This window comes from Melopsittacus undulatus, chromosome 9, assembly GCF_012275295.1.
Source record: "Melopsittacus undulatus isolate bMelUnd1 chromosome 9, bMelUnd1.mat.Z, whole genome shotgun sequence".
NCBI classification, from domain to species: Eukaryota; Metazoa; Chordata; class Aves; order Psittaciformes; family Psittaculidae; genus Melopsittacus; species Melopsittacus undulatus.
This window is the reverse complement of record NC_047535.1, coordinates 20,377,706-20,401,184: the sequence shown is the minus strand read 5'-3', so window position 1 is coordinate 20,401,184 and position 23,479 is coordinate 20,377,706. Positions and strand designations below refer to the sequence as shown.

General features: G+C 37.2%; 1 protein-coding gene across 1 annotated transcript in view; it reads right to left on the bottom strand.

Annotated features, from left to right (window-relative positions):
• MYO5C (myosin VC) overlaps positions 1–23,479 on the bottom strand; it is a 37,761-nt gene that overhangs the window by 9,630 nt on the left and 4,652 nt on the right. The window contains exons 5-34 of the mRNA XM_031046128.2: positions 22,629–22,785; positions 21,935–22,078; positions 21,128–21,209; positions 20,417–20,524; positions 19,752–19,858; positions 18,853–19,118; positions 18,346–18,427; positions 17,878–18,018; positions 17,234–17,359; positions 16,535–16,618; positions 15,469–15,603; positions 15,020–15,117; positions 13,383–13,469; positions 13,186–13,297; positions 12,061–12,272; positions 11,254–11,419; positions 10,717–10,863; positions 10,015–10,179; positions 9,694–9,787; positions 9,111–9,174; positions 7,718–7,898; positions 6,965–7,058; positions 6,067–6,130; positions 5,900–5,980; positions 4,747–4,927; positions 2,593–2,686; positions 1,767–1,818; positions 1,393–1,558; positions 1,050–1,137; positions 297–392 (exon numbers count right to left, since the gene is read on the bottom strand). Of these exons, the coding sequence (XP_030901988.1) occupies positions 297–392; positions 1,050–1,137; positions 1,393–1,558; positions 1,767–1,818; positions 2,593–2,686; positions 4,747–4,927; positions 5,900–5,980; positions 6,067–6,130; positions 6,965–7,058; positions 7,718–7,898; positions 9,111–9,174; positions 9,694–9,787; positions 10,015–10,179; positions 10,717–10,863; positions 11,254–11,419; positions 12,061–12,272; positions 13,186–13,297; positions 13,383–13,469; positions 15,020–15,117; positions 15,469–15,603; positions 16,535–16,618; positions 17,234–17,359; positions 17,878–18,018; positions 18,346–18,427; positions 18,853–19,118; positions 19,752–19,858; positions 20,417–20,524; positions 21,128–21,209; positions 21,935–22,078; positions 22,629–22,785 (3,674 nt within the window). The remainder of the gene's footprint in view (positions 1–296; positions 393–1,049; positions 1,138–1,392; positions 1,559–1,766; positions 1,819–2,592; positions 2,687–4,746; positions 4,928–5,899; positions 5,981–6,066; positions 6,131–6,964; positions 7,059–7,717; positions 7,899–9,110; positions 9,175–9,693; positions 9,788–10,014; positions 10,180–10,716; positions 10,864–11,253; positions 11,420–12,060; positions 12,273–13,185; positions 13,298–13,382; positions 13,470–15,019; positions 15,118–15,468; positions 15,604–16,534; positions 16,619–17,233; positions 17,360–17,877; positions 18,019–18,345; positions 18,428–18,852; positions 19,119–19,751; positions 19,859–20,416; positions 20,525–21,127; positions 21,210–21,934; positions 22,079–22,628; positions 22,786–23,479) is intronic.

Here is a 23,479-nt window from a genome sequence, read left to right as displayed (position 1 = left end):
TGGTGTGCTCCTGAGATTTACAGCTTTATAGGTGAATAAATAATAAGAAAGATGATAGAGTTAGCATTATTTAGAGTCAGATACACTATTTTTACACAAATAAAGCACTTCCGTACATAGAATGTCTGCCAGTGGAACAAGAACAATATAGAGCCTCCAAATTGTACTGGTAGTAAGAGAGTGGGGAAAAGGCAACTTCAAACATAAGTGAAATATGTTGCCTTGTAATTTTTGTTGTAGTGTTCTACACTGACTGCTCTTGACTACTGATAAAATTTGAAGTATTACTAAAATACCGAGGATGAGATTTTGAATGATCCTTTCTTCATCTTCTTTTTTGTACTCCATCATTCCAATGTACTCTTTGGATGAAGCTGGCACATGAGCTTCAGCTATCAAACATGAAAGCACTGTTATTTGCAGGTAAATAGCTAAGCTAATGTTCACATAAAAACAAACTACTGGAGAAAGGCAGTTTTCTTCCTAGTATAGCATGGGTGTATTCACAAAAATGTTTTTAACTTATGATTGCAGGCATTATGAATTAAGCAACATTTGTATTATTCATGTGAATAGTTTCACTGGATTCAGTGGAATTACTTGCATTCATATAGCAAACAGCAACAAAACATCTCTACATTAGTCACCTCTGCAATGCTTTTCAGAGTTATTTGTAGAATTACTTCCTACAGAAGAGCTTTGTACAAACTAATTTCATATCAGGAACCATCTGCCATTTGAAGGCTAATGGGAGAAGTTACTCATCCAGTGCAAAACTGTAACATTCTGTTGGCTTAGAGAGTTTGTGTGAGGGTACGTATTAACTTCTGTTGAAAGAATATTATGCTTCTGGCTTAATCTTTATCATATAGTCTAGGTTCCATATGTGCCCATTATTTAGCTGGGTTAAAAAAATGCAGGAAAGGACTTTTACATAATTTCTGTTGACAGTTCTCCTTGCAGTTTTTTCTGTGAACTTAAATTTTTAACCCCGCCCCAGACTCTACCATTCAAAGCTATTATTACAAAGAAATCATGTAACATCTTACCTTTTTCAATAGACTTGGTAAGAGTTTTGATCTGATCCTCCAATTTTTTTATTATTCTATCTTTCATGTCTAGTTTTTCCTCAAGATCCTGTAAAAATAAAATTCAGTGAGTTCAGAGTGACCACAATTAAAAAATGTCTTCAATTGCTACATGTTATTGCCACAATGAAAGAACACTATGATGTGCTTTTACTTATATTTGACAGAAGAAACGTGAAACCTTCATAGTTTTCTTCTGCCCTCAGTGATTTGAGAAAACATCCTGTCCACACCATGAAATCACATTATCTTCTCTATCCTGCATTTCAGGTACCATTTCTTAATTGTGATTTCATTTTCTCACCATGTTTTCGACAGTAAGTCGTGTTGTCTCTTGCTTTATCTTGCTTTGCACTTCATCCTGGGTTTCATCTTGTACCAAACCATTGCTCACACCCTCAATTTCTGGGGTTTTGACTTTCAGTCCCTCTTTTTCTTTTATGTTTACTTCATTCTGGGCCTCATTATTTCTAAAAATAGATAAGAAGCTTTGGATTTTATTCTTCTTTTGTTAAAGCACAGTCATATTATACTTGTTCAGTACTTATTAACTGTACACAAGGCTGTACGGCAAATCTTATATTGAATGTGGTACTTTAAAGAGTTTAAATTACTCTGTTACCACAGCTTATAGCAATGACATTTCTCATATTAAAAAAAATTAAACTATATATTTACCTTCTCTGTGTTCTGTCCCCTTCTAGCTCGTAATGCAGCCGATGAGACATCTCTTTAATTTTTTCAGTAATAATTAACAACAAAACCCAAAACAAAAAAGAAAGAACAATATCATATTTTCTTACTGTTCTGGACTGGCATTCAGTAAATCTCTTCTTACACTCATAATTTTGTTTCATCTAATGTAACTGAATGCCATGCTAGATAATGTATCAGAGAAACATCAGACTGCTCCCCACCACACAGAAGGCTCTATGGGAGGAGGAATTTTGACACCACTAACTTCTTGCAGTTGGCAGTAGAACTGCTTCCAAATTTTAAGTCAGTTCCCTAGGAAGCCACTGCATCAGAGAGACTCGGAATCCCCAGCAGCGTGTGCTTTCCTAAACTGGGAACAACCTTCAAACAGGGAAATTTAGCAAGAACTTTTCCCTGTCTCCCAGTCTGAATTTTTCAGCACCCTCAGAAGTCCCCCTCATAAAGTATGCCTTAAGGTCCAAAACATCTTTCCTTTTTATGAGTGCTTCTGAAGGGCATAGCCCATTATTCTTAGCAGAGTCCTACTGAATTCACTTGCAGATCACAGAACTGAGTGGCCTCAAAAAGGTAAAAAAAGAGAAAAAAGCAGACTTACTTACATGTATTTTATTAATAGCAGATACAAACTATACACACTTTTTTATTGTGTTACTTTCTTGCTTGCAAAATGTGAGAAAGTAATAAGGCAATGAAGTTATGCAATATTGCTTCAGCTTTTCAAAATTCAAATATAGGGAATCCATTGTATTAATCAACCAAAAGAGTAGGGACCATGCTGGTACTTTACCTTTCAGCTTTACAGCCTGTTCTTGAAGACGGTTTTCAAGATCCAGTTTTTGATTTTCAAGTTCAGAAACTTGCTGTTTAAGATCTGGGATAACCTTTTAGAGAAAAGGGGAGATTTGCGCATTTCAGCACCTTCTTTTCAAGTGTCTGCAGCAGTTCCTATGACACCTGAACATCTTCAACTGCAAATAGTCAGAACCAGGAGGGACTGTGCGGGAGCAGTGCTACCTGCTTGCCTGATCTGTTAGGCTTTTCTGGAGGCATCTGCTGCTGGCCACACTTAAAAATGAAACAGTGAGCTAATGAAATGTTTGGAGTGGCCCCAGTACTACCATTCTTCTGTTCTAGTTTAAAGGAAACTACATCATGGCTTTAATTTCTCTGTGTCAATTAAAAATAACATTATTTACAACTTTTCCTTATATTTTCAATTTAAGTAGCTTTGTTTTTAAAATATTTCTTTAGTTATTTTTCACTCAGCAGAAACATAATATGGTATATATTATGGTATATATTACCTTCTGGAATAATAGCACTTCCTTGTTTTAGGTATGTCTCACTCAGTACCAATAACGAGATTTGCCTGCCATTTGTTAGTAACTTGATACACTTAGCTGCCCTCTGGTGGGGAGAGCCTCAGAACTGCACCATAAACCCCACACGCATCTGTTTTTTCACTATCAAATCATCGAACTTGTCAACCTGAGAGACAGAAACAGCTTTAAAGAGGCTTCTGAGAAAAAGATGCTCATTTCTGACCTCTGATTACAGGGAAAGAATGGAGAAACTGAATTCTGAACCTGAATGCCTCACTGCAATGAAAACTGAAGGTGGGTGTTGTGAGTTGAGCCCATTTGGCCAGCAGTGGAGAACCCAAAAATGCGTACTCTCCCCATATACCCACCCACATCCTGGAACTACAGGGAGGAGACTAGGAAGAGCAGAAGCAAGAAAATACCTGGATCAAGATAAAGACAAGATAAAAAACCTCCTTTCTTCTTCCTCTACCTCAGCTGTTATAGCTGAGCATGATGTTATATGGTAGGGGACATCCTTCCAGTCAGTTTAGGTTGGCTGTCTGGGGTGTGTGCCCTCCCAGCTCCTTAGCCATCTCCAGTTCAACTGGTTGAGATGGGTCAGAGTAGGAGAAAGAAGGCCTTACTCTGTGCCAGCTCTTTTCAACAACAGCCAAACCACTGTCCTGTTATCAACACTGTTGTAGCCACAAAGGCAAAATGCAGCATCTTAGAGCACTATAAGGTTAACTCCATCCCAGACAGACTCAGTACAATGTTATAACACTGATCCACAGAACGTTACAGCATCACAATACTGCTTTTCATTGAGGCTGAATACCGAAAGTGTTCCATCAGAAAAACACATAATCTGACATAAAATAACTGTCTTTTAATTATCAGATGAGAAGTTATACAAGGTAGGTATTAAAAAGGCGCTGTGAGCTATCTTTCTGGTCACTGCTAAACCTCTGAGATTAAACTTCAAGTTAAAATTCTGTGTTAATAAAACCCCCTCAATTAATATGAGTTTCTTCATGACTTCCAGTACAAAGCTGCATATTTGTACAAATCATTAAGCCTCTTCAAAGTTCCCTGCACTGTTGCAAAACTGCAAAAAGCACAACCAAAATATCGTATGAGCTCCGCACTGGACATCCTGGCAGTATTCTGAAGTACAAAACGTCTCGTATAAAATCTGAGTATTCAGCCACATAAATGTACAAGGGTTCAAATGCTCTCTAAAAATTTCCAGTGTCCCCTAGCTATCAACAACAGAAGCCAAAGCCTGTGTGTGCACTACACACCAAGCCAGAGTTTGTAGAACAGTTGACATTCTGTGATTAGAATAAAATCTCAATTCAGGTTTAGGAAAAGGGAAAAAGCCTCTGTGAGGCTGCCCCAGCAAGCTGCACAGCCAGGACTAAATTTGGTTGCCTCCTAATACACTACCCAGTATGCCCGGAAAGAGCCTGTATGGGTGTGCAGTCTTAGATAGCCATACCTGTTCGAGCCTTGAGATCTCAAGGACATCACCATGAGATTTTATGAGATTTTTTGTGTCTTTATGACACAAACACATTTGGATTGTATTACTAAGTAACAAAAACATGCTTTGCTTCACTACACCTTGATCTTACCAGGTTTTCTGAAGTTAGCCTGCTAACTTCAAGTCGAATACCATCATTTATGTCATTTTCCTCTCGAAATAATTTTTGTAGATGATTAATATCTTGGCTGAGATGTTCAACTTTAAAGTTCAAACCTTCAATCTCTTTCTCATATATGTCTTTCTGAGACTGGAAATGACTTTCCATTACTCTGTTAAACAAAGAGGGAGAAAGAACATGGCAGATGTAGTACAACCTCAATTCAATGGGTCAGGTTTACCAAATGAAAACAAAGTACCATTGTTAATATGCAGACATTCCATTGCATTACCTGTGCATTAAGGGAGTTAAAAGTTACGCATCCTATGGAACTTAAAGGGGAAGTTTGGGTCAGATGTAAGGAAGAAGTTCTTTACTGTGAGGGTGGTGAGGCACTGGAAAGGGTTGTCCAAAGAAGTGGTAAATGCTCCATCCCTGGCAGTATTCAAGGCCAGGTTGGAAAGAGCCTTGAGCGACATGGTCTAGTGTGAGGCATTCCTACCCATGGCAGGGGGGTTGGAACCAGACGATCTTCAGGCCCTTTCCAATCCTAACTATTCTATGATTCTATCTCAGAGGAAATACATTTCCCCAAGTGACACATACACACATCTCACTGACACAGTAAAAGTTTGTTAAACTGATTTTAAACTGCTCAGCCAGTTGTATAATGTAGTGTTTGTTAATTTGTTAACTAGATGTACAGCATTACGCTGTTAGATTAGTTACTCACTGATCTTTCCATTTATTTTCTAGATCACAACGTGGAGTTACAAAACCATTGGAGAACTGAATCATAGAATCATAGAATAGTTAGGGTTGGAAAGGACCTTAAGATCATCTAGTCCCAACCCCCCTGCCATGGGCAGGGACACCTCACACTAAACCATATCACCCAAGGCTTCATCCAACCTGGCCTTGAACACTGCCAGGGATGGAGCATTCACAACCTCCCTGGGCAACCCATTCCAGTACCTCACCACCCTAACAGGAAAGAATTTCTTCCTTATATCCAGTCTAAATCTCCGCTGTTTAAATTTCAACCCATTACCCCTTGTCCTATCACTACAGTCCCTAATGAATAGTCCCTCCCCAGCATCCCTGTAGGCCCCCTTCAGATACTGGAAGGCTGCTATGAACTAACCTTGTAGCTTTTTTCAAGCCCTCATAAGCAAACCACAGCTCTCCATCTTCATTTAGGTGTTCCAAATCCTCTGTAGAGAGTCTAGAATACAAAGTGGCATCATTAGCATGCAGGTGAATAAAATGCATTTCCTAAGCTTTTTAGAGCAGGCTCCCAAACAAAAGTACCTGCTTCTTACATCTTCAAAATCATAACTTTCAAGAAGCTGTTTTGTAACTTCTGACATCTTTTCTGGAAAAAAAAGAGAAAAGTTTATTACATGAATAATTTTCTGAGCCCATTTCAAACTAAGTTTGATTATAAAAATCAAGCCAACCTGCTTTTCAGTCTACAAGGTTTCTTCCTGTTACTCTATATATATATGTGATTTACTACAAGAATATGATGAGGGACTTTGTTCTACTTCTGGATGTCTAAGGCACACTGGATAAAAATGAGTATTGGTGATATACCTAATAAACACAACAAACTTTCAATGTAAATTTACCTCTTTCTGTTCTGAATCTGGACAACTGCTACAGTTTTATAGATGATCCATCATCTCGTGCTGGGTTACTACATTAAATGCTGCAGATACAGGTCTGTTCTATAACACTGCCAGCACTGAACAAAGTGCAAAACAGTAGTGCTGCTTCTTAAGTATCTTTTCCCAAAGAGAACCCAGTTCAACAAGTTACTTAAGCATATTTGACATTTACTGGACCTAAAGGGAAAGACAGGATGAATGAAATCTAGATAACATAATGTTTCTATGTTCTTAGGTGTTTACAAGCTACTTGCTAGATTTTAAGTGAGGCTTAAGTTATTAGCATTGATTTTTGAACCCAAAAGAGAAATGTTTGAAATCAGAGTTTCTTCAAAGGGTACCCCAGATCACAGTATGCAGTGATCACTTTGTAAAACTCATCTGCTGGGGTTTTTTTTCTTTTTCTGAGTAAAGGTATGAATAGAATAAAATCTCTATGGGATGGGAAAGAGAACTGGGGTTTTGTCAAAGCAAAAATGGAAGAAATCCATTTAAACTGCAGTTGTTAAGTTCTCTGAATTACCTATTATGTAGCTTACCCCTCAATTCTCGCTTCTGTGACTGAGCTTGCTTTTCAACATCCAATTTTTGTGTCTGAAGCAGTTCAATTTCCTTTTGCAACTCAGGTATTTTCTGAACCAAGACAAAAATTATGAACTGAGACAAGGACTGAATGACAAGGACTGAGTATCAGCTATATCATAAAGGCTATTATAATTAAGAACAAGTGCATGTGGTAGAAGGCTTAAAACATGTTGTGTTTAAAGCACCTGGTTCTCAGGCATCAGAGAGAATAGTAATGTGATGTGACCAAACACATTTGGGTCATGGAATTGATTAAAACAGATCAAAAACCTAAAAGAATGTGACTTTATACAAAAGTACTATTTTCGGGTTCAGTTTATAAACCACGTGTATGAAAAATCCCTTGAGAAATTAATACTTTCTTGGGAAAAGGAAGAAAAAAGACCCACACATTCAAACATACAAATACTCAGGCACAACTACTCTTCAAAACTAGCACTTAATTCTGCAAGCAGTGACTTTTATTGTGGACTATATGAAACCAATGCAACATAGTGGTGTATAAAATGCATATTATTAACTACAACTTCTTCTAAAAATGCACTGGAGATAAAAAGTTAGTGAAATATATATATAAAATATGTATATACATAAATAATATATAATATAATATAGTGCTTTAATATAAATATATATAAATAAAACACTCACATTCTCTATTCGCTTTATCTAGCAAAGATGCCAAAATTAAATGTGTCATGTTTCACCTGTGCTTGTTTTGTAAGTTGTCCTACTTCCATCTTCAAGCCATTCTGAATGACAATTTCTTGCTGAATTTGATTCTGTAGCTGACTTTTTTCTTCTTTCAGAATCTTAATTTCTGCGTTGAGCAACTCAATCTCTTTTTCATAGTCCTGCTTCTGATTCTGGAAGTTCTTCTCAAGTATCCTAAATAAAGCAATGAGGAGGTGTTTTTATTTTCCTACATTCATATCTGAAAGAGAGGGCTTTGTTTTTGTTTTAATTTGAAGAACATGCTTCACTGAACCATAATTACATGAAAATGCTATCCTATATCCTCAGAATCAATCTACAAAATGGATGACAATGGGATGAGAATAAGCCTAGACTTCACTGCATATAATTCAGATATTGGAACTGAATTCAAGGCAAAACTAATTTATTTCCACTTAAATGCTAATTCTCCACCTCTTTGAGTTAGCCTACCTGAGCCGCTTCATGCTACATTTATGGCCACAGTCAGCACTGAAGAAGGATGTAACAAGAGAAAGCCCTCTTGTTCTTCTCAGTAAAACACTGCAAGAATCTCTCAATTTTCTACTAGTTCCTGCTATGGAATGGGGTGGCTTCAAACATAATATAGCTAAGGGGCAAAGCAGGAAAACCAGCAAATAAGTCCTCTTAGCATAGTCTGAAGTTATTTGCAGCTGAAATCAGACTGAGCTGAAACACCACACAGCTTCCAACCCTCAGGAAAAGTGACTTGATTGCACTCTTCATACTTGAGAGAACAGCATTTATTTGGTACCTAAGGTTCTCTGTCCAATACTGGAAAAGAGTTACCGGGAAATAAACACCGGATCTGAGGAAAGCATGCTGCAAAGCAACAGCCATTTATAGTTAAATAAGTGTACTGCACTGTACTGCAAATGAAATATCAGCGGGGTGAAAAAATTAAGGTTTTCCTCCATATTTTTAACTAAATGTCCTTTACAAACACTGCCTTTCCTTCAAGCTGAGTCTTTTGACTCTGTCCTTTAATATTCACTTCACGGTAATTCTGACTGGTATGGCCATCATCTGCTCTTCCAGTCCTGACCAAATTCTGAGGGTATCTCCAAAGAAACCATTATGATTGGGGTTGCCTTTCAATTCTCAGGAAGACCCATGAAAAGACAGGAAACTGCAAGAGAAGAGTCTCAAGTCTAAGGTATAATTTCCTCTGTGTGAACTGACCCTCAAACAAACATATGCTCTTCCTCAACTGTACATGAAGTACTTCAATACCATCATTCATGTCCAAGAACACTGACAGATTCATAATGATGTGAGTATAATACATTTACAGAAGGAAAAAGGAAGGCAGGGAAAGAGAAGAAATGAAATCTGCTTCAAAACAGTAAGATTCAGATTCCATACATTCGCTGATTTTCTTCTTTTTGTACATCATTGAAGCGTTGCCTCGTGAGGTCATCCATTTTTTCTGTCAAAACAGATTTCAATATTTCAAAGACCTTCATGCAATCATGGGCATTTATTAAAACAGTATGAGCACAATGACAAGTTTTGCTTTAATAAGTAATCCTTAGCATATCTTAAGGCTGAAATTATTCTCACAAATGCCAAAAATTAACAAAGCAAATTTTACAAGTAATGCTATTGAATACAAAGGTTCTGTAACACCAACGTGTTATTCATCTAAACTACACTACATGTGCTGCCTGTGTCCTTTGAAACTAGATTCTTAAAAGTTGCATATTAAAAGAAGAAAGGACAAAGTGACACTTTGAAGGACTGCGTGTGCATGAGATGGGAAACATAACAGGAGATTACATTAAAAGCACTTCCACTTCATGTTCTAAGCAAGAGAAGCTTAGATTTACTGTAAATTCAGCATTTATATTGCTTTCATTAGAACAGAAGTTATTTACTCTTGCTGAAAATTTGACTTTACAACTTCAACCCCCTCTAACTCCTTTAAAGCTCCTTTTAGTTACCGTACCTTTCATTTCCTCAGTTTTTTCTTGGAGCTTTATTTCTAAGGTCTTTTTCTGTTCTTGTAATTCTTTATTCTGATTCTCAAGTTTTAAGATTTTCTGTAAACACAGAAAATAAGCATAACATACAAATTACAAAGGAAGATGAAATATGTCACAGAAGGTCTTACATTTTAACAAGCATATATGGATTCCCTTCCTTCCATGATGGCCCCCCCCAATGTAAAGTTACTTCTTTAACTCTTGAACAATGCATTTGATAAATCCAGTAACTGAAAAAAACAAATATTTCAATTAAAAGCATGCAGATGGCAATTAGAATTTACCTGTTCACTGTCCTCTTTATCTTTTTTCCCTTTCTCTTCACATGTTCTCATTTGAGCAGTTAACTTTTCAAGATCCAATTCAAGTTTCTGAATTGTATCCATGTCATTCATATGGGTTGAAGCCAGATTGGTCAATCGCTCCAGCAAACCATGATTTTCTTTACTCTACAACGAAGTTAAAACAGAAAAATGCATGCCTGAAACTGTTTAACAGAACTTTGAAGGAAGCACCTGACCATACCGTGTCATGAATATTTCAACCAAGGATTGTTCCCATCAACTAGATTAAAGCTACCATCCTAAAGATGGTTTGGCCAATATGGCTCTCAGAAATAAACTGCAAAATAGACATAATATGGAAATCCCAAAAGTTACAAAGTACATTGCATGAGAGCAGCATCCTTCATCCTAAAACAAGTAATCCCACCCAGAGATTGGACTAACTATTTAAAAAATGAGACTCTTCTCATTGGCACAACTAACACAAAAATACAAGGAAACCCTAGATGATTCTTGCTACCTGGACATAGGAAGAATACTATTGGTATTATAAAGAACCATATCCCTTACATATTCTCCTGTCTTGTTAAGTATAGTATGGATATTGTAATGCACATAAACCTCTAGTCAACATGAGAGCTCTGAATAAAACAGATATGATAAAAAGCCAGTACAAATCATAAGCTGACGGGTGGCCCTCACCTTCTCTTCCATCTTCTTCTGCAGTTGCTGAACCCTGTATGAAAGCTGGATATTCAAGACAAACCGCCGAATATTCTGAAATCTGCGCCTGGCAAGCCAGGCACGGGCATACTTCTGAAGGATCACAGCCTTGTGCTCTTTGAGCATCTTTAAAATAAAATATTAACATCTGTCTGTAATTATATATGGCTCAATCAGCATCAATTATAACATTTTGTGACTCTGCCTACCCTGGTAATGACAAAGCTTCTCATGGAAGTATCAAAACAGTGAAATACCCAGACTGCAGACACATTTGAAACACTGTAGTCACATCAGGTATAAAACAGACAGAGTTTGTGGTGGCTCAGAGATTAAATATAAAACACTATTCATCAGTATTATTATAGTCTTTTAAGGATATAAAAATTGAGCAGAAGATATGAGAACCAGGCATGCACAAGGTAAAGTATTAGGGCTCACTGCCCTTGTCTCCATCTTTCCTATAGAGCAATAGCTCTTTCCAGTAACAGAAATAAATCCTTTGATAGGTTGTACCTTCTGATAGTTTTTTCTAGCTAGAAATCCTCTCGCATAAGCTTGAATTGTCACAGCAGCCACATGGATGAGCTGGCAAAGTCTACGGACCAGGTAACCCCGACAGTATTTCTGAATAATTATAGCTGCCCATGTTTCCTTCAGAGCTCTGGCAGTTATAGCTTGCCTTGATTCAAAAGACAATAAAGGTCATATTAGATTTCTCATACACATTCCCTTAGCCAGTCAAATCAAACACAAAAAACACACACACACACAAAAAGAAGGTATTAAAAACAGGCATCCACTATCAATAATACAGCTTTTTCTTCAGTTAAAGTGACAGAGAGTTGCAAATATTTCTCCACAATCTTTGAAATCTGTTCCACAAGCAATTGTTTTGATGGTCTTTTTCTGGTGCAGTATCTCTGCTGCATAATTACTTTCAATAACTTTTACACACTAATTTGTAAACCCTTGTAAATTGTTTTTCTTTTCTGCTACCTCATTTCTTTTCTGGCTCTGAAGCTCAGCAGTAAGCCTAAGCCAACAACTGGGTCATGCATCATTAGCTAAGTAGTGAGCTTATGGGTAGGCAGGCCCCTCAGGAATCCAGCAGACATCTGAAACCTGCTAGAGCACTTTCTTCATATCACCTGAATTAACTTGAACATTTTAAAGCCCATAATTACACTCAGGAGGAAATGGAAATACAGTCTGAAATGCTTATTCATAAAGATTACACTGCCAAATTAGTGCTGGGCATTAGTCTGACCTTTCCTATCCCTTCAGCACCCTATCAGCAAATTCATTATCATCCGAAAGTACCGTACAGTCCGCTGCCCCCGGAAATACTGCTGTATTATAAGAGCTGCTTGTTTTATGCAAAGGAATTTCTTCCGCTGCAGCCAGCCTCGAACACTCTTTTGGATCACGATGCATGCATGTCTCAGTTTGTCTGATCGCAGCTTTTCTAAGTAAGCAACCTGTCCTGCTCTGAAGAAAATCTTTGTTCTCCCAAACTGATACTGGTTATGATCCTGAAAAAGAAAACAATGGGTGTATTCAGTTTTTAGTCTATTATTGTAGACCAGACATTCTCTTCCTTTTATAAACTGTCAGTTCAGGCAAGCTCCTCTGAAATGACATGATCATGTTAAATAAGAATAGCCTCTTTGCCTGATTTGTAGATGGAAGCATATAGGAGGAAATTTCCACTTACATGGAAAGAACCATAGAATCACATCCAAAATTATTGTACCCTAGTGATCTCAAATTAAAGGGAGGATCTGGACTTATCATTAAGGCCTTGAAAGGAACCTCTTCACACCCTTCTTACAACTCTGGTTCCTTGGGCTCAACACCACCTCTTGGTGTACACGTCTGGCCTTGAATGAGCAAGCTGTGTGAGCAAAAACTCAGCTGCTTTTAAGCTCCCAACCTTTGGCCTGTGCCAGAGCTGTGCTGCAAATATGCCTGTGATTGGTCTTACATATCCCTGATTCCAAACTCAGTCCCGACACGCTGACTTGAACCACTGGACAAGCCTCATCACTATAGGCTTCTCTAAAAATAAGAGCAATATACAAAACAGTACATTTTTAGAACAGTTCTCCAATGTGGTGTATTCCATCACCAACAGCCCTGTCATGTGAGTAAAATTCTAATACCTGAAAAGTGTATCATTTACTGTTCACTGGTTTATAAATATAGGTAGAATATCTTCCATGTTGCAAGCAAAGATATTAAGTACAGAAGAGGTGAAATCTCATTATGACTGCATCACAACACAAGGTTATTGACTTATAAGCCTATATGCAACACACTGTATCAGGAAAATAGTAATGTAAACTTCTTTCCTATCTGAGGAGTGAGATACTACTCTTGGCAAAAATGACAGTTTATTAATAATAAACACTATAATACATGATGGGTCAGGGCATACAAACCAACCTGGATTAGTCGCTGCAAAACAATCTTGCAAATCTGCTTCTTATCATTTATGGAGAGTTCCTGCTGTGTCATAAGGATGCTATAACGGCTGAAAAACTCAATGTAAGTCCACCTGGAAAATTAACAGTTAGCAAATGCAATCCATTTTAGAAGCACTCAAGTACTTTTGACAGATGGAGGTCCACTGCTGTCCCTACCTGGATGGGTAGCTCTGTGCACTAATTCGAATAGTTTCCAAAACACCACATGCTCGCAGTTGCTGAGCAACTCGTTTTGAATCAAACCTAAAAAAACCCAACAGAGTTATACTTTATATTTTTGCTTGGTCTGGCATGCTATGATCATTAGAAGCATTCTACATTTCTGCCCTTAGGACGCAGGGGTCCCTACATTTTATATACAGTCATAGAATCACATAATCATAGAATAGTTAGGGGTTTGTTGGTTAGTTTGTTTTTTAAAATATGTGATAGGGACTACTTGGGTTTTCTTTTTCTTTCTCAAAACAAAAGGAAGACTGCATCTATTTCTCTCTTGGAAAGTCCTGCTTCCTTTCTGTATTAATGTTGACAGTTCACATTAGCAAGTGGCAAAGAATCATGCCACTCAGCACACAACATACATAGAAATAAATTCCCTCAAGTCTTTTGAGAAGAAACTCTCTCTTGGTATTCTTTAGCACACTGAATAAACATGCTAAATGAATGAGCAAATGAATAAACCTGGATTTACTCATGAATATCTGGGTTCAAGATTATCAGCACAAGGCATAGAAAGACCCTTCCCAATGCTGGACCAGAGCTGATATGCCCAAAGAGCACTACACTGAAGTGTGAATTCAGTACTAGCTAAGAGATCCCTGTGGCTGATAGACTGTTCATTGTTCTTTCAGATAGTACACTCTTCTAGTTTGATTCAGACATGGTTTTACCTTACCCAAGCTATTTCCCCCCCTCATTGCTATTAAACCGAATAATGAGCTCTCACTGCAGTGACAGTGAAACAGTGCCATTTGTAATATGCTTTGAATGGACAGATTTTGTCTGGCTTCAGGAAAACGAACTAACACACTTTAATTTAGAAACAAAGTTTGCCTTTTCCCTCCTACTCAGATACAGTAAGAGCTATTTTTTAACTTGCCATTACACTACCCTCCAGCTGAAAGCTGTGTAATTGAAACTAGAGTGCTTCCTCTTGTGCTCACTTAACAGACCAATAGCTGCATCAAGGTTAACTTCCACTTACAAGTTAGTGCTTATCAAGAAGGTCATAGATATTTTGCAAATTATCTTACATATATGATTATTTTATAAGATTAAAATTATACAAAATAGTTGGAAAACCCAATGTTGTGTTCAACACTGCTCACACCTTTTAACTTCTAAAGCTCTTCTAAATATTTCTGCGGAAAAAAGAAAAGTTCACAAAGATAGGGCAGTGGGTTTTATTCCCTAAATACAAACCAGTGATAATCCATACTATACAAGAACAAACACACCTATACAAAATATCCATCAACTTAAATTAAAGGTAGACAACCTCTCCCCTAAAAATGTTATGACAAAGACACAAACACTAATATCCAACTTAAAAATTCTTCATTATCCTAAAATTCTTCAAGGTATCAATAGCCACTACTGAATAATTCTAATTTTTGTAAGACGACCATCATTTTTTTTCCACTTCAGCAATCTTGAAAGTTAAAATATTTTCTGTATGGAAAGTTGTTCAACAATAAGAATTTAACTTGCTGACATGCAGACACTGTGAAATAGAGATATATTCTATTAGCTTTGAAGGTAATATAACAGCTCAACACCACAAACATACTTACTCAAAAGGCAGCTTCTCATCATTTGGCTTTATGCACCTTACATAATGAGGGGTGGTTGCATTGAGTGTCACCATAAGTAAAGACAAAGAATTCCGGAACTAGAAAATATCAGACAGAGCAGTTTTGCTAATGAAACATTTACAGCTAAGCAAAAGGTTGAATCTTGGGGTTTTAATTTGCTAGACTTTGGCTGGACACTGGGAGATTTTCTTAGAGCTTAGATCTTAAATGCAGGAAACATAACACACCTTCTGTACCTTACAGTCTCCTATATATAAATTGAACTCACTTACTTATACCCAGACCTGGAGCACCATACTGTGGTTGGCTCTAGCCCCTACTGAAAACTGGATAGCCCCTATGACAAGTAGTGGAATACAGTACCTGTGTTCCACTCAGATTGCACAGACCACTTCCCTGAAAGCAGGAACAGCACGTTTATGTAGTACCTTACTGCCAACCGTCATCCGGAGTTGCTTGTTAGGTGACTTGAGAACAGGTCTTGCAGATTTGATGTTAATAGTTGAACTGAAAGGTGAAATGGACACTGGACTGTCTTGAAAAAAATTTGCACACAGATGAAACTGAAAGTGTGGTGAAAGAATCACAGTTAGATGCTGTGGAACTGTAAAAACATTTAAACAAAAATGACATTTTCTATAGCATAAAATGCGCAACCTTAATGCTTGGGCCAGGTATTGACTTGGAACCATATTTTTAAGCCACAAACAATTGAAAAACAGTCCAACAACTCAGTCTATTGTGAAGCACGCACACATTTCACAGACAAAACTCAATAATTGTTAAGTTGGCCTGCAAAAGCCATTTCAGTATGAGCAAACATGGACATTGATACAGAACAGATTTAAAATTAGACCATTTAAGGTTATATTTTCACAGTATTTAACTTAGATTTAGAATATGCTTCTTGCTCAGATTAAGTTTGCTTCTTAATAGTAATCCTGAAGTCTCAAGTCTGTAGACTCAAAAGGAACTTCAAGCAGATGGGAAGCAGCAGCCATGGGTAAGACATCTGATGTTTTCCCAGCCCTAGCATTCTCTTAATGTCTCTTGAAGCATAAACAAAGGCAGCTGTAATGCTACACTACCCATCAAAGCTACATGTAATGACTATGGGAAAAAACCTAAGTGAATCGGTCAGCTACAAGGCTTCCAAAATGCTCTTCAAAGGAAATATTAAAAAACCCAAACAAACCAACAAACCAAACAAAACCAATCAAAAACCTAAAACACCAAACAAAAACCCCATAACATACCTAGCAAAGTAAATGCACATACATGAAAAAGGTGAATACTGTGTTTTTTCATCTTATATGTTACTCTGATGTTAAAAATACACACTTATAGAATATTAACAAAAATTAAGCCTAAACAAATGGATTCAACTTCTTAACAAACTCTTTTTATCAGAACAATATTTTAAAATTAGATGTGAATGAATTCCAGTAAAATCAGGTATTTATAAAAATCAGTCATTACTGACTGTTCACAAACCTTGCTGTCTTTCAAGATTTCAATCAATACTTCGTGTACTGTATCTCTGTTTTTTTCCAGAAATCCTTCACATTTATATTCTACCTGTGCAAACAGGTGAAATTATTAACTTCTCAGTTACACGTATACAAATACATCAACAGTTAGCAAAACAGTAATTTTTAGTAAGTTGTGGTAGCCAACAGATCTTTATTATTCTTAAAATGATGGCTGAAACACTGCTTTATCCAGATTCACTATAGCAAGAATACATACATGCATAGTGCAAATTTAGAAGCAGGACAAACTGTCAGAATCCAACTGCAATTTCCCTCTGCCTTCATTAGGAGTTTCTTTCCTCTTCATTATTCTGTGATTTCAAATCTAAATACTAAACAACGAATACTACATTTGAAATGCAAATCACTGAGACTAAAATATATATGGACTACAATCTCAACTCTTTTATTTATACATTTTACTCTTTTTCTGTCTCTATCTTGATTATTTATTTTCATATTCTCAAATTCATTATGTTAAGCACTTCTTACGTGTGAATGGCATGATACAGACAGTATTACCAATAAATAAGTAATACTGTGTATTGAAGACTGATTCCAGGTGTAGTTGGTATTTCCTCCATTTCCTAAGTTGGTTTCTTTTCTGAAAGAGCTAATTCTAGAAACAGGGTGAAATAAGACTGGATTGTTTACACTTTACCTTATCAGCAAAATGTTGAATGATGAAAGATGTGTTTGACATCCTTGGCTTTTCGAAGAGAGCATTTTTATTGACAAAATTATTATACAGCTTTTGAAGCCAGTTTTCATCTGTTCCATGGGGTAACTGTAAAAATGAAAAGGGCAACCTCTTTAACCAAACTGTGATGGACAGCTAGAAACAGCAAAATTGCTTATTATCAATAAAGGATGTTACCTGCAATCAGGAACAATCTGATCCTTAAGAATGCTAATGGGCAGAACAACAGATAAGATAATGAATTAGGGAATGTTCCCTAATTTCTCCCATATTACTACATGATTTGTGTTCTGACTTGGCAATATCACTAAAACATCTCTCAGAGACTGGGAAGTATCAAAGGATGGGGCACGCACTGTGCCTCTGCTCAACCTGTTCTAGTACTACACTGTTCTCACAGGGCAGAAATCTGGGTTAGCTTCGAGGTAAGAATCTAGCTTTAGGTCCTTAATTTTGTAAGAGAAAAATAGGCTACAATTAAAATTACCAAATAGAGGGCAAACATTAGTGTTTCTTTCATAAAGAAAATGCTTTACTTCACATTAAAAAGGACAAAATATGGATTACAAGCCCAACCTGTAAAAAAATATAGTTTTTTAAATTACCAAGCACTCTTCATCCAGAAGTTCCAAAATTCCCATTTTGGCTTCAATAAGGTCAATGACACGCTGGTTGTCATAGAAGTCGATTAAAGTCCATGGGATGTCTTCTTTCATATATTCTTCTTGTTCAAGTTTAAAGACATGCTAGATATGTGAAAATTACGAAAATGTAAGGTTACAATTAAGGAAGAAAATAAATACAGTGGGTGCACGTGTATGATTGTATACGCAAACAGAAACCAAATATTTATGTATTTTATAGGATATTAGATGTCTGTCTTGTGAGAAAATAAACTCAGAAATTTTCATAAATATATGTGAGTGCATCACTATTTTTATCTATTTCTGGATAGCCATTATCCAGAAATACCCATTACTCAAATACAAATAGTATTTGCAAATATCCATTATTAATAATCTCAAAACTGAAGCAAAACAAGATAAGGAACTGTAACAAATAAAGGAGCATACCAGGTTAAATTGCTGCTGCAGTTTCTCATTAGCATAATTGATGCAAAATTGTTCAAAGCTATTCACATCAAATGTTTCAAAGCTGAAAAAAATGGCAAATAAGGAAAAAATAAGTCTGACATTTAAATACAGATGGTGGGATTCTTGTAAGACTTTGGCAGTATCCCAGTATTTCCAAGAAAATTAAATAGCCATAACACTAATGAAGATGCTAAGGCATTTCAAAACTTCCCTGGTAGTTAATGTTATGAGACATCACTGAGCTAAAACAGTCCAGAGCTGAACCTAGACACATCATGTCAAAAGTGAAATTTAAACCTCATTCACCAAAAATACTACATATTTATATTTGCTGAACATTTCCATTACTCTGGATGCTAAAAGAACTCTATGACCTTTTAGTAAAAGAAACTCCTCCAAATTCATTAGCAGTACAAACTGAAAAGCATCTCTTATCAACTCCAAACAAAAGACACAACCTAGATTTGTTTCCAGAGACATCCTTACCCATAAATGTCCAAAACACCAATAAAAGTATGTTGTTTGCCAGGGAACTGCAAAGCTTGGTTAATTCTTTCCACAATAAAGTCAAATAGGTGGGAATAGATCTTCTTTGCCAGAGCATCCCTTGCATTAACAGCCTGAGGTCTTCTCATTGGCTTTATTACAGTCTCTGAGGTAGTGATTATCTTTCGGTGGCACAACCATTGTGCCATTTTATCACAGTTTAAATCCAGCAGTTCACAGAATATCCTGAGATGTTTATCCTTCAGCTTTAAAGAAGATAAATAAATAGTATTAGATTACATTTAATACTATAGCTGTTGTCTAGACAGTGAAATCCTAGCACCACTGATGTCAAACTACGATTTTAGTTTTAGATAGACAAGGGGTTGTGTCCACTTCTTTGCCTGGTAAAATATCAGGAAGATCTAAAGCAAATAATATTTCATATTGCTCCTGATACAGGACAGAAAGACTGAATGAGCTGCTTTGGATTAAGACACTCAAAGAAAAAGTTACTTCAGTGTATGTTTAGGTGTCCTTGATTTTTAGGCTTGCATTGTCTGCTGGGACACACTGTGAGCAGCTTTGTGAATACTCTGTTTCCTGTATCCTGCAGGTAGTCCCAAATGGCTTTTCCAGCAGATGTGGATCAGTTTGACACACAGCTCTCTTAGCCACATTTTGCCTTTTGTTCACACGCTCTGAACTTGGGCAAGAAACAGGATTCACATAAACACTTGCTGTGATTCTATACAGGTGAGGATGGAAAAATCTCTCAAGTTTAGTATTTCAGATTTAATGCTGCTCTGATCCCCATATACAAGAAAAACTATTGGTAAAGGACATTTGGTATAGAATGTAAAAGAAAACGTTAGTATCTGAATGAGCTAATTCCTTACACTGATGGATGATCTTTCATCTCCAACAGCTGTTATTTCCACATTGCCCAAGTGTAGGATCGCTGCCAGCATTTTAAAAACATCCATTTGAAAATCCCCCTTCAGACCTAAAAAAAACCCAATTCTTGATTATTTTAAATACTCATAAACAGTACAATTAATTAAAATAGCACAGTGCTGGATTACTTGCTTTGTTGTGCAGCCAAGAACTGTACAGCATCTCTGCAGCTACTATGCAAAGCTTTGGCTCTGCCTACTTTCTGCCCATCTGATCCAAGGAGAGATCAGGCATAAACTCCCATACCTCCTTAAATGCCAGCTCAAGTCTGACTTGGCTTTCACATAAACCATACAGGGGCAAAGAAGCTTCCAACTCCACTTCTGTCACAGTACTTCTGTCTTAGCTAAAGGGCCAAGGAGGCTCCAGCTCTTAGTGATTTTGACCATTAACAATAAATAGCCATTTGCTCTTGCCTAGTACTTTTAACAATCCAAAAGCGCTATGTACAAGCTATGAAAGAAATAATTTTGGTAATTACTACTATAGTGTTGGACATTTCAGAAACAATCCACCTTTGCCCACTTCAGGAAACAAACAAACAAACCAACCCAACAAAAACAGACCATAGTTTGAATCTATTGAAAAGGTATCCACAAAAATTTACCCAGTAAGGCAAATGTCTTCTGAGTCTCCACCATCTTTGCTCTGTCATCAACTCCTTCTATTACTGTGCTGCCACCCATTCTTGTGTAGTTAAATTCTTCTGCGCTTCCTATAGATAAGAAGCAAAACTTGTAATGCTGGAAAATTCAGGACTGGGGACAGCCACTTGGTAAAGACTCTTGTAACATCAGAAAAGTAAAGATGCTGTCAGATGACAGCTCTTCAGGGATGAGCTGAGTCCTCTTTTTCTGAGAGAAATCCAGGCACCTAACTCAGTCAAGCTGACACAAACAAGTATTCATAATTCTTGGCAATCTTAATACTTGATCTGATAAACAAGCAGGAATGAAGATTGAGTAAACATATACCCAAGGTTTGCTTCTCACAGGTGGCATTTAAGCTTCTCTGTAGGTAAATGAATCACCCCCCTGAACAGTCATTATGGCATCTGTCACTAGAGAAAGTATTAGAGTAAGATTTTCAAAGACACTTAGGTACCTGATCATGCACTGTTCGAGTTTGTAGGGATTTGCTACCAAGTTCAATACAAGCAGGACTTATAGCTAAGTAACTTAAAAATCTAAGTCCCATTTTAAGTCTGTGAGATTTATGCTACAAAGCACTTAACATTCTAGCATATCTAGCATGAAAATCCAATCTTCAAAATGCTGCACTCCAAAAATGAAGAGCAGGTTATTTTCTTGAGACTTACCCAATTTGAGATGCTTATATTCAGGTTGCATAGCAGACGCACACAACTGATAAAATATGTGGTAGTTTCTCTCATTCTCTGACTGCAAGTTAAAGCAAAGAACACCATTAGAGAAAGACAGAAAAGAGTAAAAAAACAAACCACAAACAGAAAAACATTCTGTATTCCACACTACTGTAAAGTGATAATGATACTTAAATTCTGCTGCAAGATAGTTTGGCAAAGAAATTGCCCAATATTAAAATGGCACATTTTAGACTTCAACAAGAGCTTTGAAAGAGATAAATCCAAGTATACTCTCTTTTCATTAGCAATATTCCGAGTTCTTTCCCCAAGGCTCTTACACTACTAAATTTCTTCTGCTTGAACAACCATCTACGAATGAGAACTGACAGATACTGAAATAAACAACTGTGCAGAGTGCCAGCTGAAACACTGCCCTATGGTGTCTCAGAAAACTCTCTATTTCCAAACAATCCTTCAGGCAGCAGATATACAGGAGTATTTTTCATAGTACTTAAAAAGTTACAATAAGAGAAGGAAAGCTCGTTAAAACAGTTTTATTAACTGCTTTCTTTAGTAGATTATCACAATTATGCTCTGTAATGAGTCATATGCAATAAACCCTAGCCTTATAAATTTTCATCCATTTTTTTACCAAGACTCTCTCTGCCCTATATACATTGTTGATTTCCAGATACAGTTGGCATGTGTTACTGTTAGGACCGAAAGACACAGATTCCTCAAATACTTCTTATACTTATCATAGGGAATGGTCCCCAGGATACATCCTCCACTTCTACCCACCTGAAAGACAACTCTGGATTTCTCAAGCAGGTACGTTCTCATGTTAGCACCAATGATTTGATAACTCTGATCAAAACTGATCTCAGTGTATTTTCCGAATCGACTGCTATTATCATTCCGTGTGGTTTTTGCATTGCCAACAGCCTACAAAAAATTATAAACTGTTAAAATTTGTTTTACTTGCTTTTTTCATAAGAATAACTTTGTCAAAACATGAGTCAACTACAAGTTCCTAAAAGAAGAGGTGTTCAAGAATCAATCTCAGCACTGAGCTGTGAGACTTAAATTTTCAGGCTTGAATGTGAAGATAAGCCGCAAGTCAAAAACAGCATAACACTGCATAAACTGAGAATTAGAGAAAATTTTCCCATGATAAAGAAACTTAAACTGGTTTCTATTCCAATTCATAAAACCAAACAACTTGTTCAATATTGTTTTCTCATCATCTAACTAACAGGATGTGGCCAGATAAAACTCTGGAGGCACGCTAGAGCCTCTAAAGGGCTACTGGTAAATTAGGTAGGACCTGGGTGTTCCTGAAGCTATTATCTCTTTGCACTGGTAACATTCAGAGGCTAAACTTCTAATTTAGGTATCTAACTCAGGCAGCTAAAACATCCCTAAAGATTTCAAATGAAGATTCCGGGCAGCTTTCCTTAACAAGTACAGACTTGACAGATACTCTGAAGCTTACCTCAGTTATTGGATTGGATGCCAATACTTTATCCTCCACGTGTGTGTTGCTGCTTGACTTACTCACAGTGGCAAAATATCTCATAGTGTATCTTGCAGACACAGTCTTTCCAGCGCCTGATTCTCCACTGACTATAATAGACTGATTTTTGTTATTTCTAAAACCAAATAATCAGACATGATTAATAATTTAGACATGTCTAAAATGCATGTATAAATGTAAGAATTATATATATGAAACAGATGTATGAAAACACGGGAATGCCATCCAGAGGGACCTTGACACACTTGTGAGGTGGGCTGATGCCAACCTCATGAAGTTTAACCATGCCAAGTGCAAAGTCCTACACCTGGGTCAGAGCAATCCCAGGCACAGCTACAGGTTGGGCAAAAAGAGAATTCAGTGCAACCCTGCAGAGAAGGACTGGGGGGTGCTTCTGATTGAGAAAATGAACATGAGCCAGCAGTGTGCACTCACAGCCCAGAAAGCCAACCGTATCCTGGGCTGCATCAAAAGAAGCATGACCAGCAGGTCGAAGGAGGTGATCCTGCCCCTCTACTCTGCTCTTGTGAGACCTCATCTGGAGTCTCGTGTGCAGTTCTGGTGTCCTCAACATAAAAAGGACATGGAACTGTTAGAACAAGTCCAGAGGAGGCCACGAGGATGATCAGGGGACTGGAGCACCTCCCATATGAAGACAGGCTGAGAAAGTTGGGGCTGTTCAGCCTGGAGAAGAGAAGGCTGCATGGAGACCTCATAGCAGCCTTCCAGTATCTGAAGGGGGCCTACAGGGATGCTGGGGAGGGACTATTCATTAGGGACTGTAGTGATAGGACAAGGGGTAACGGGTT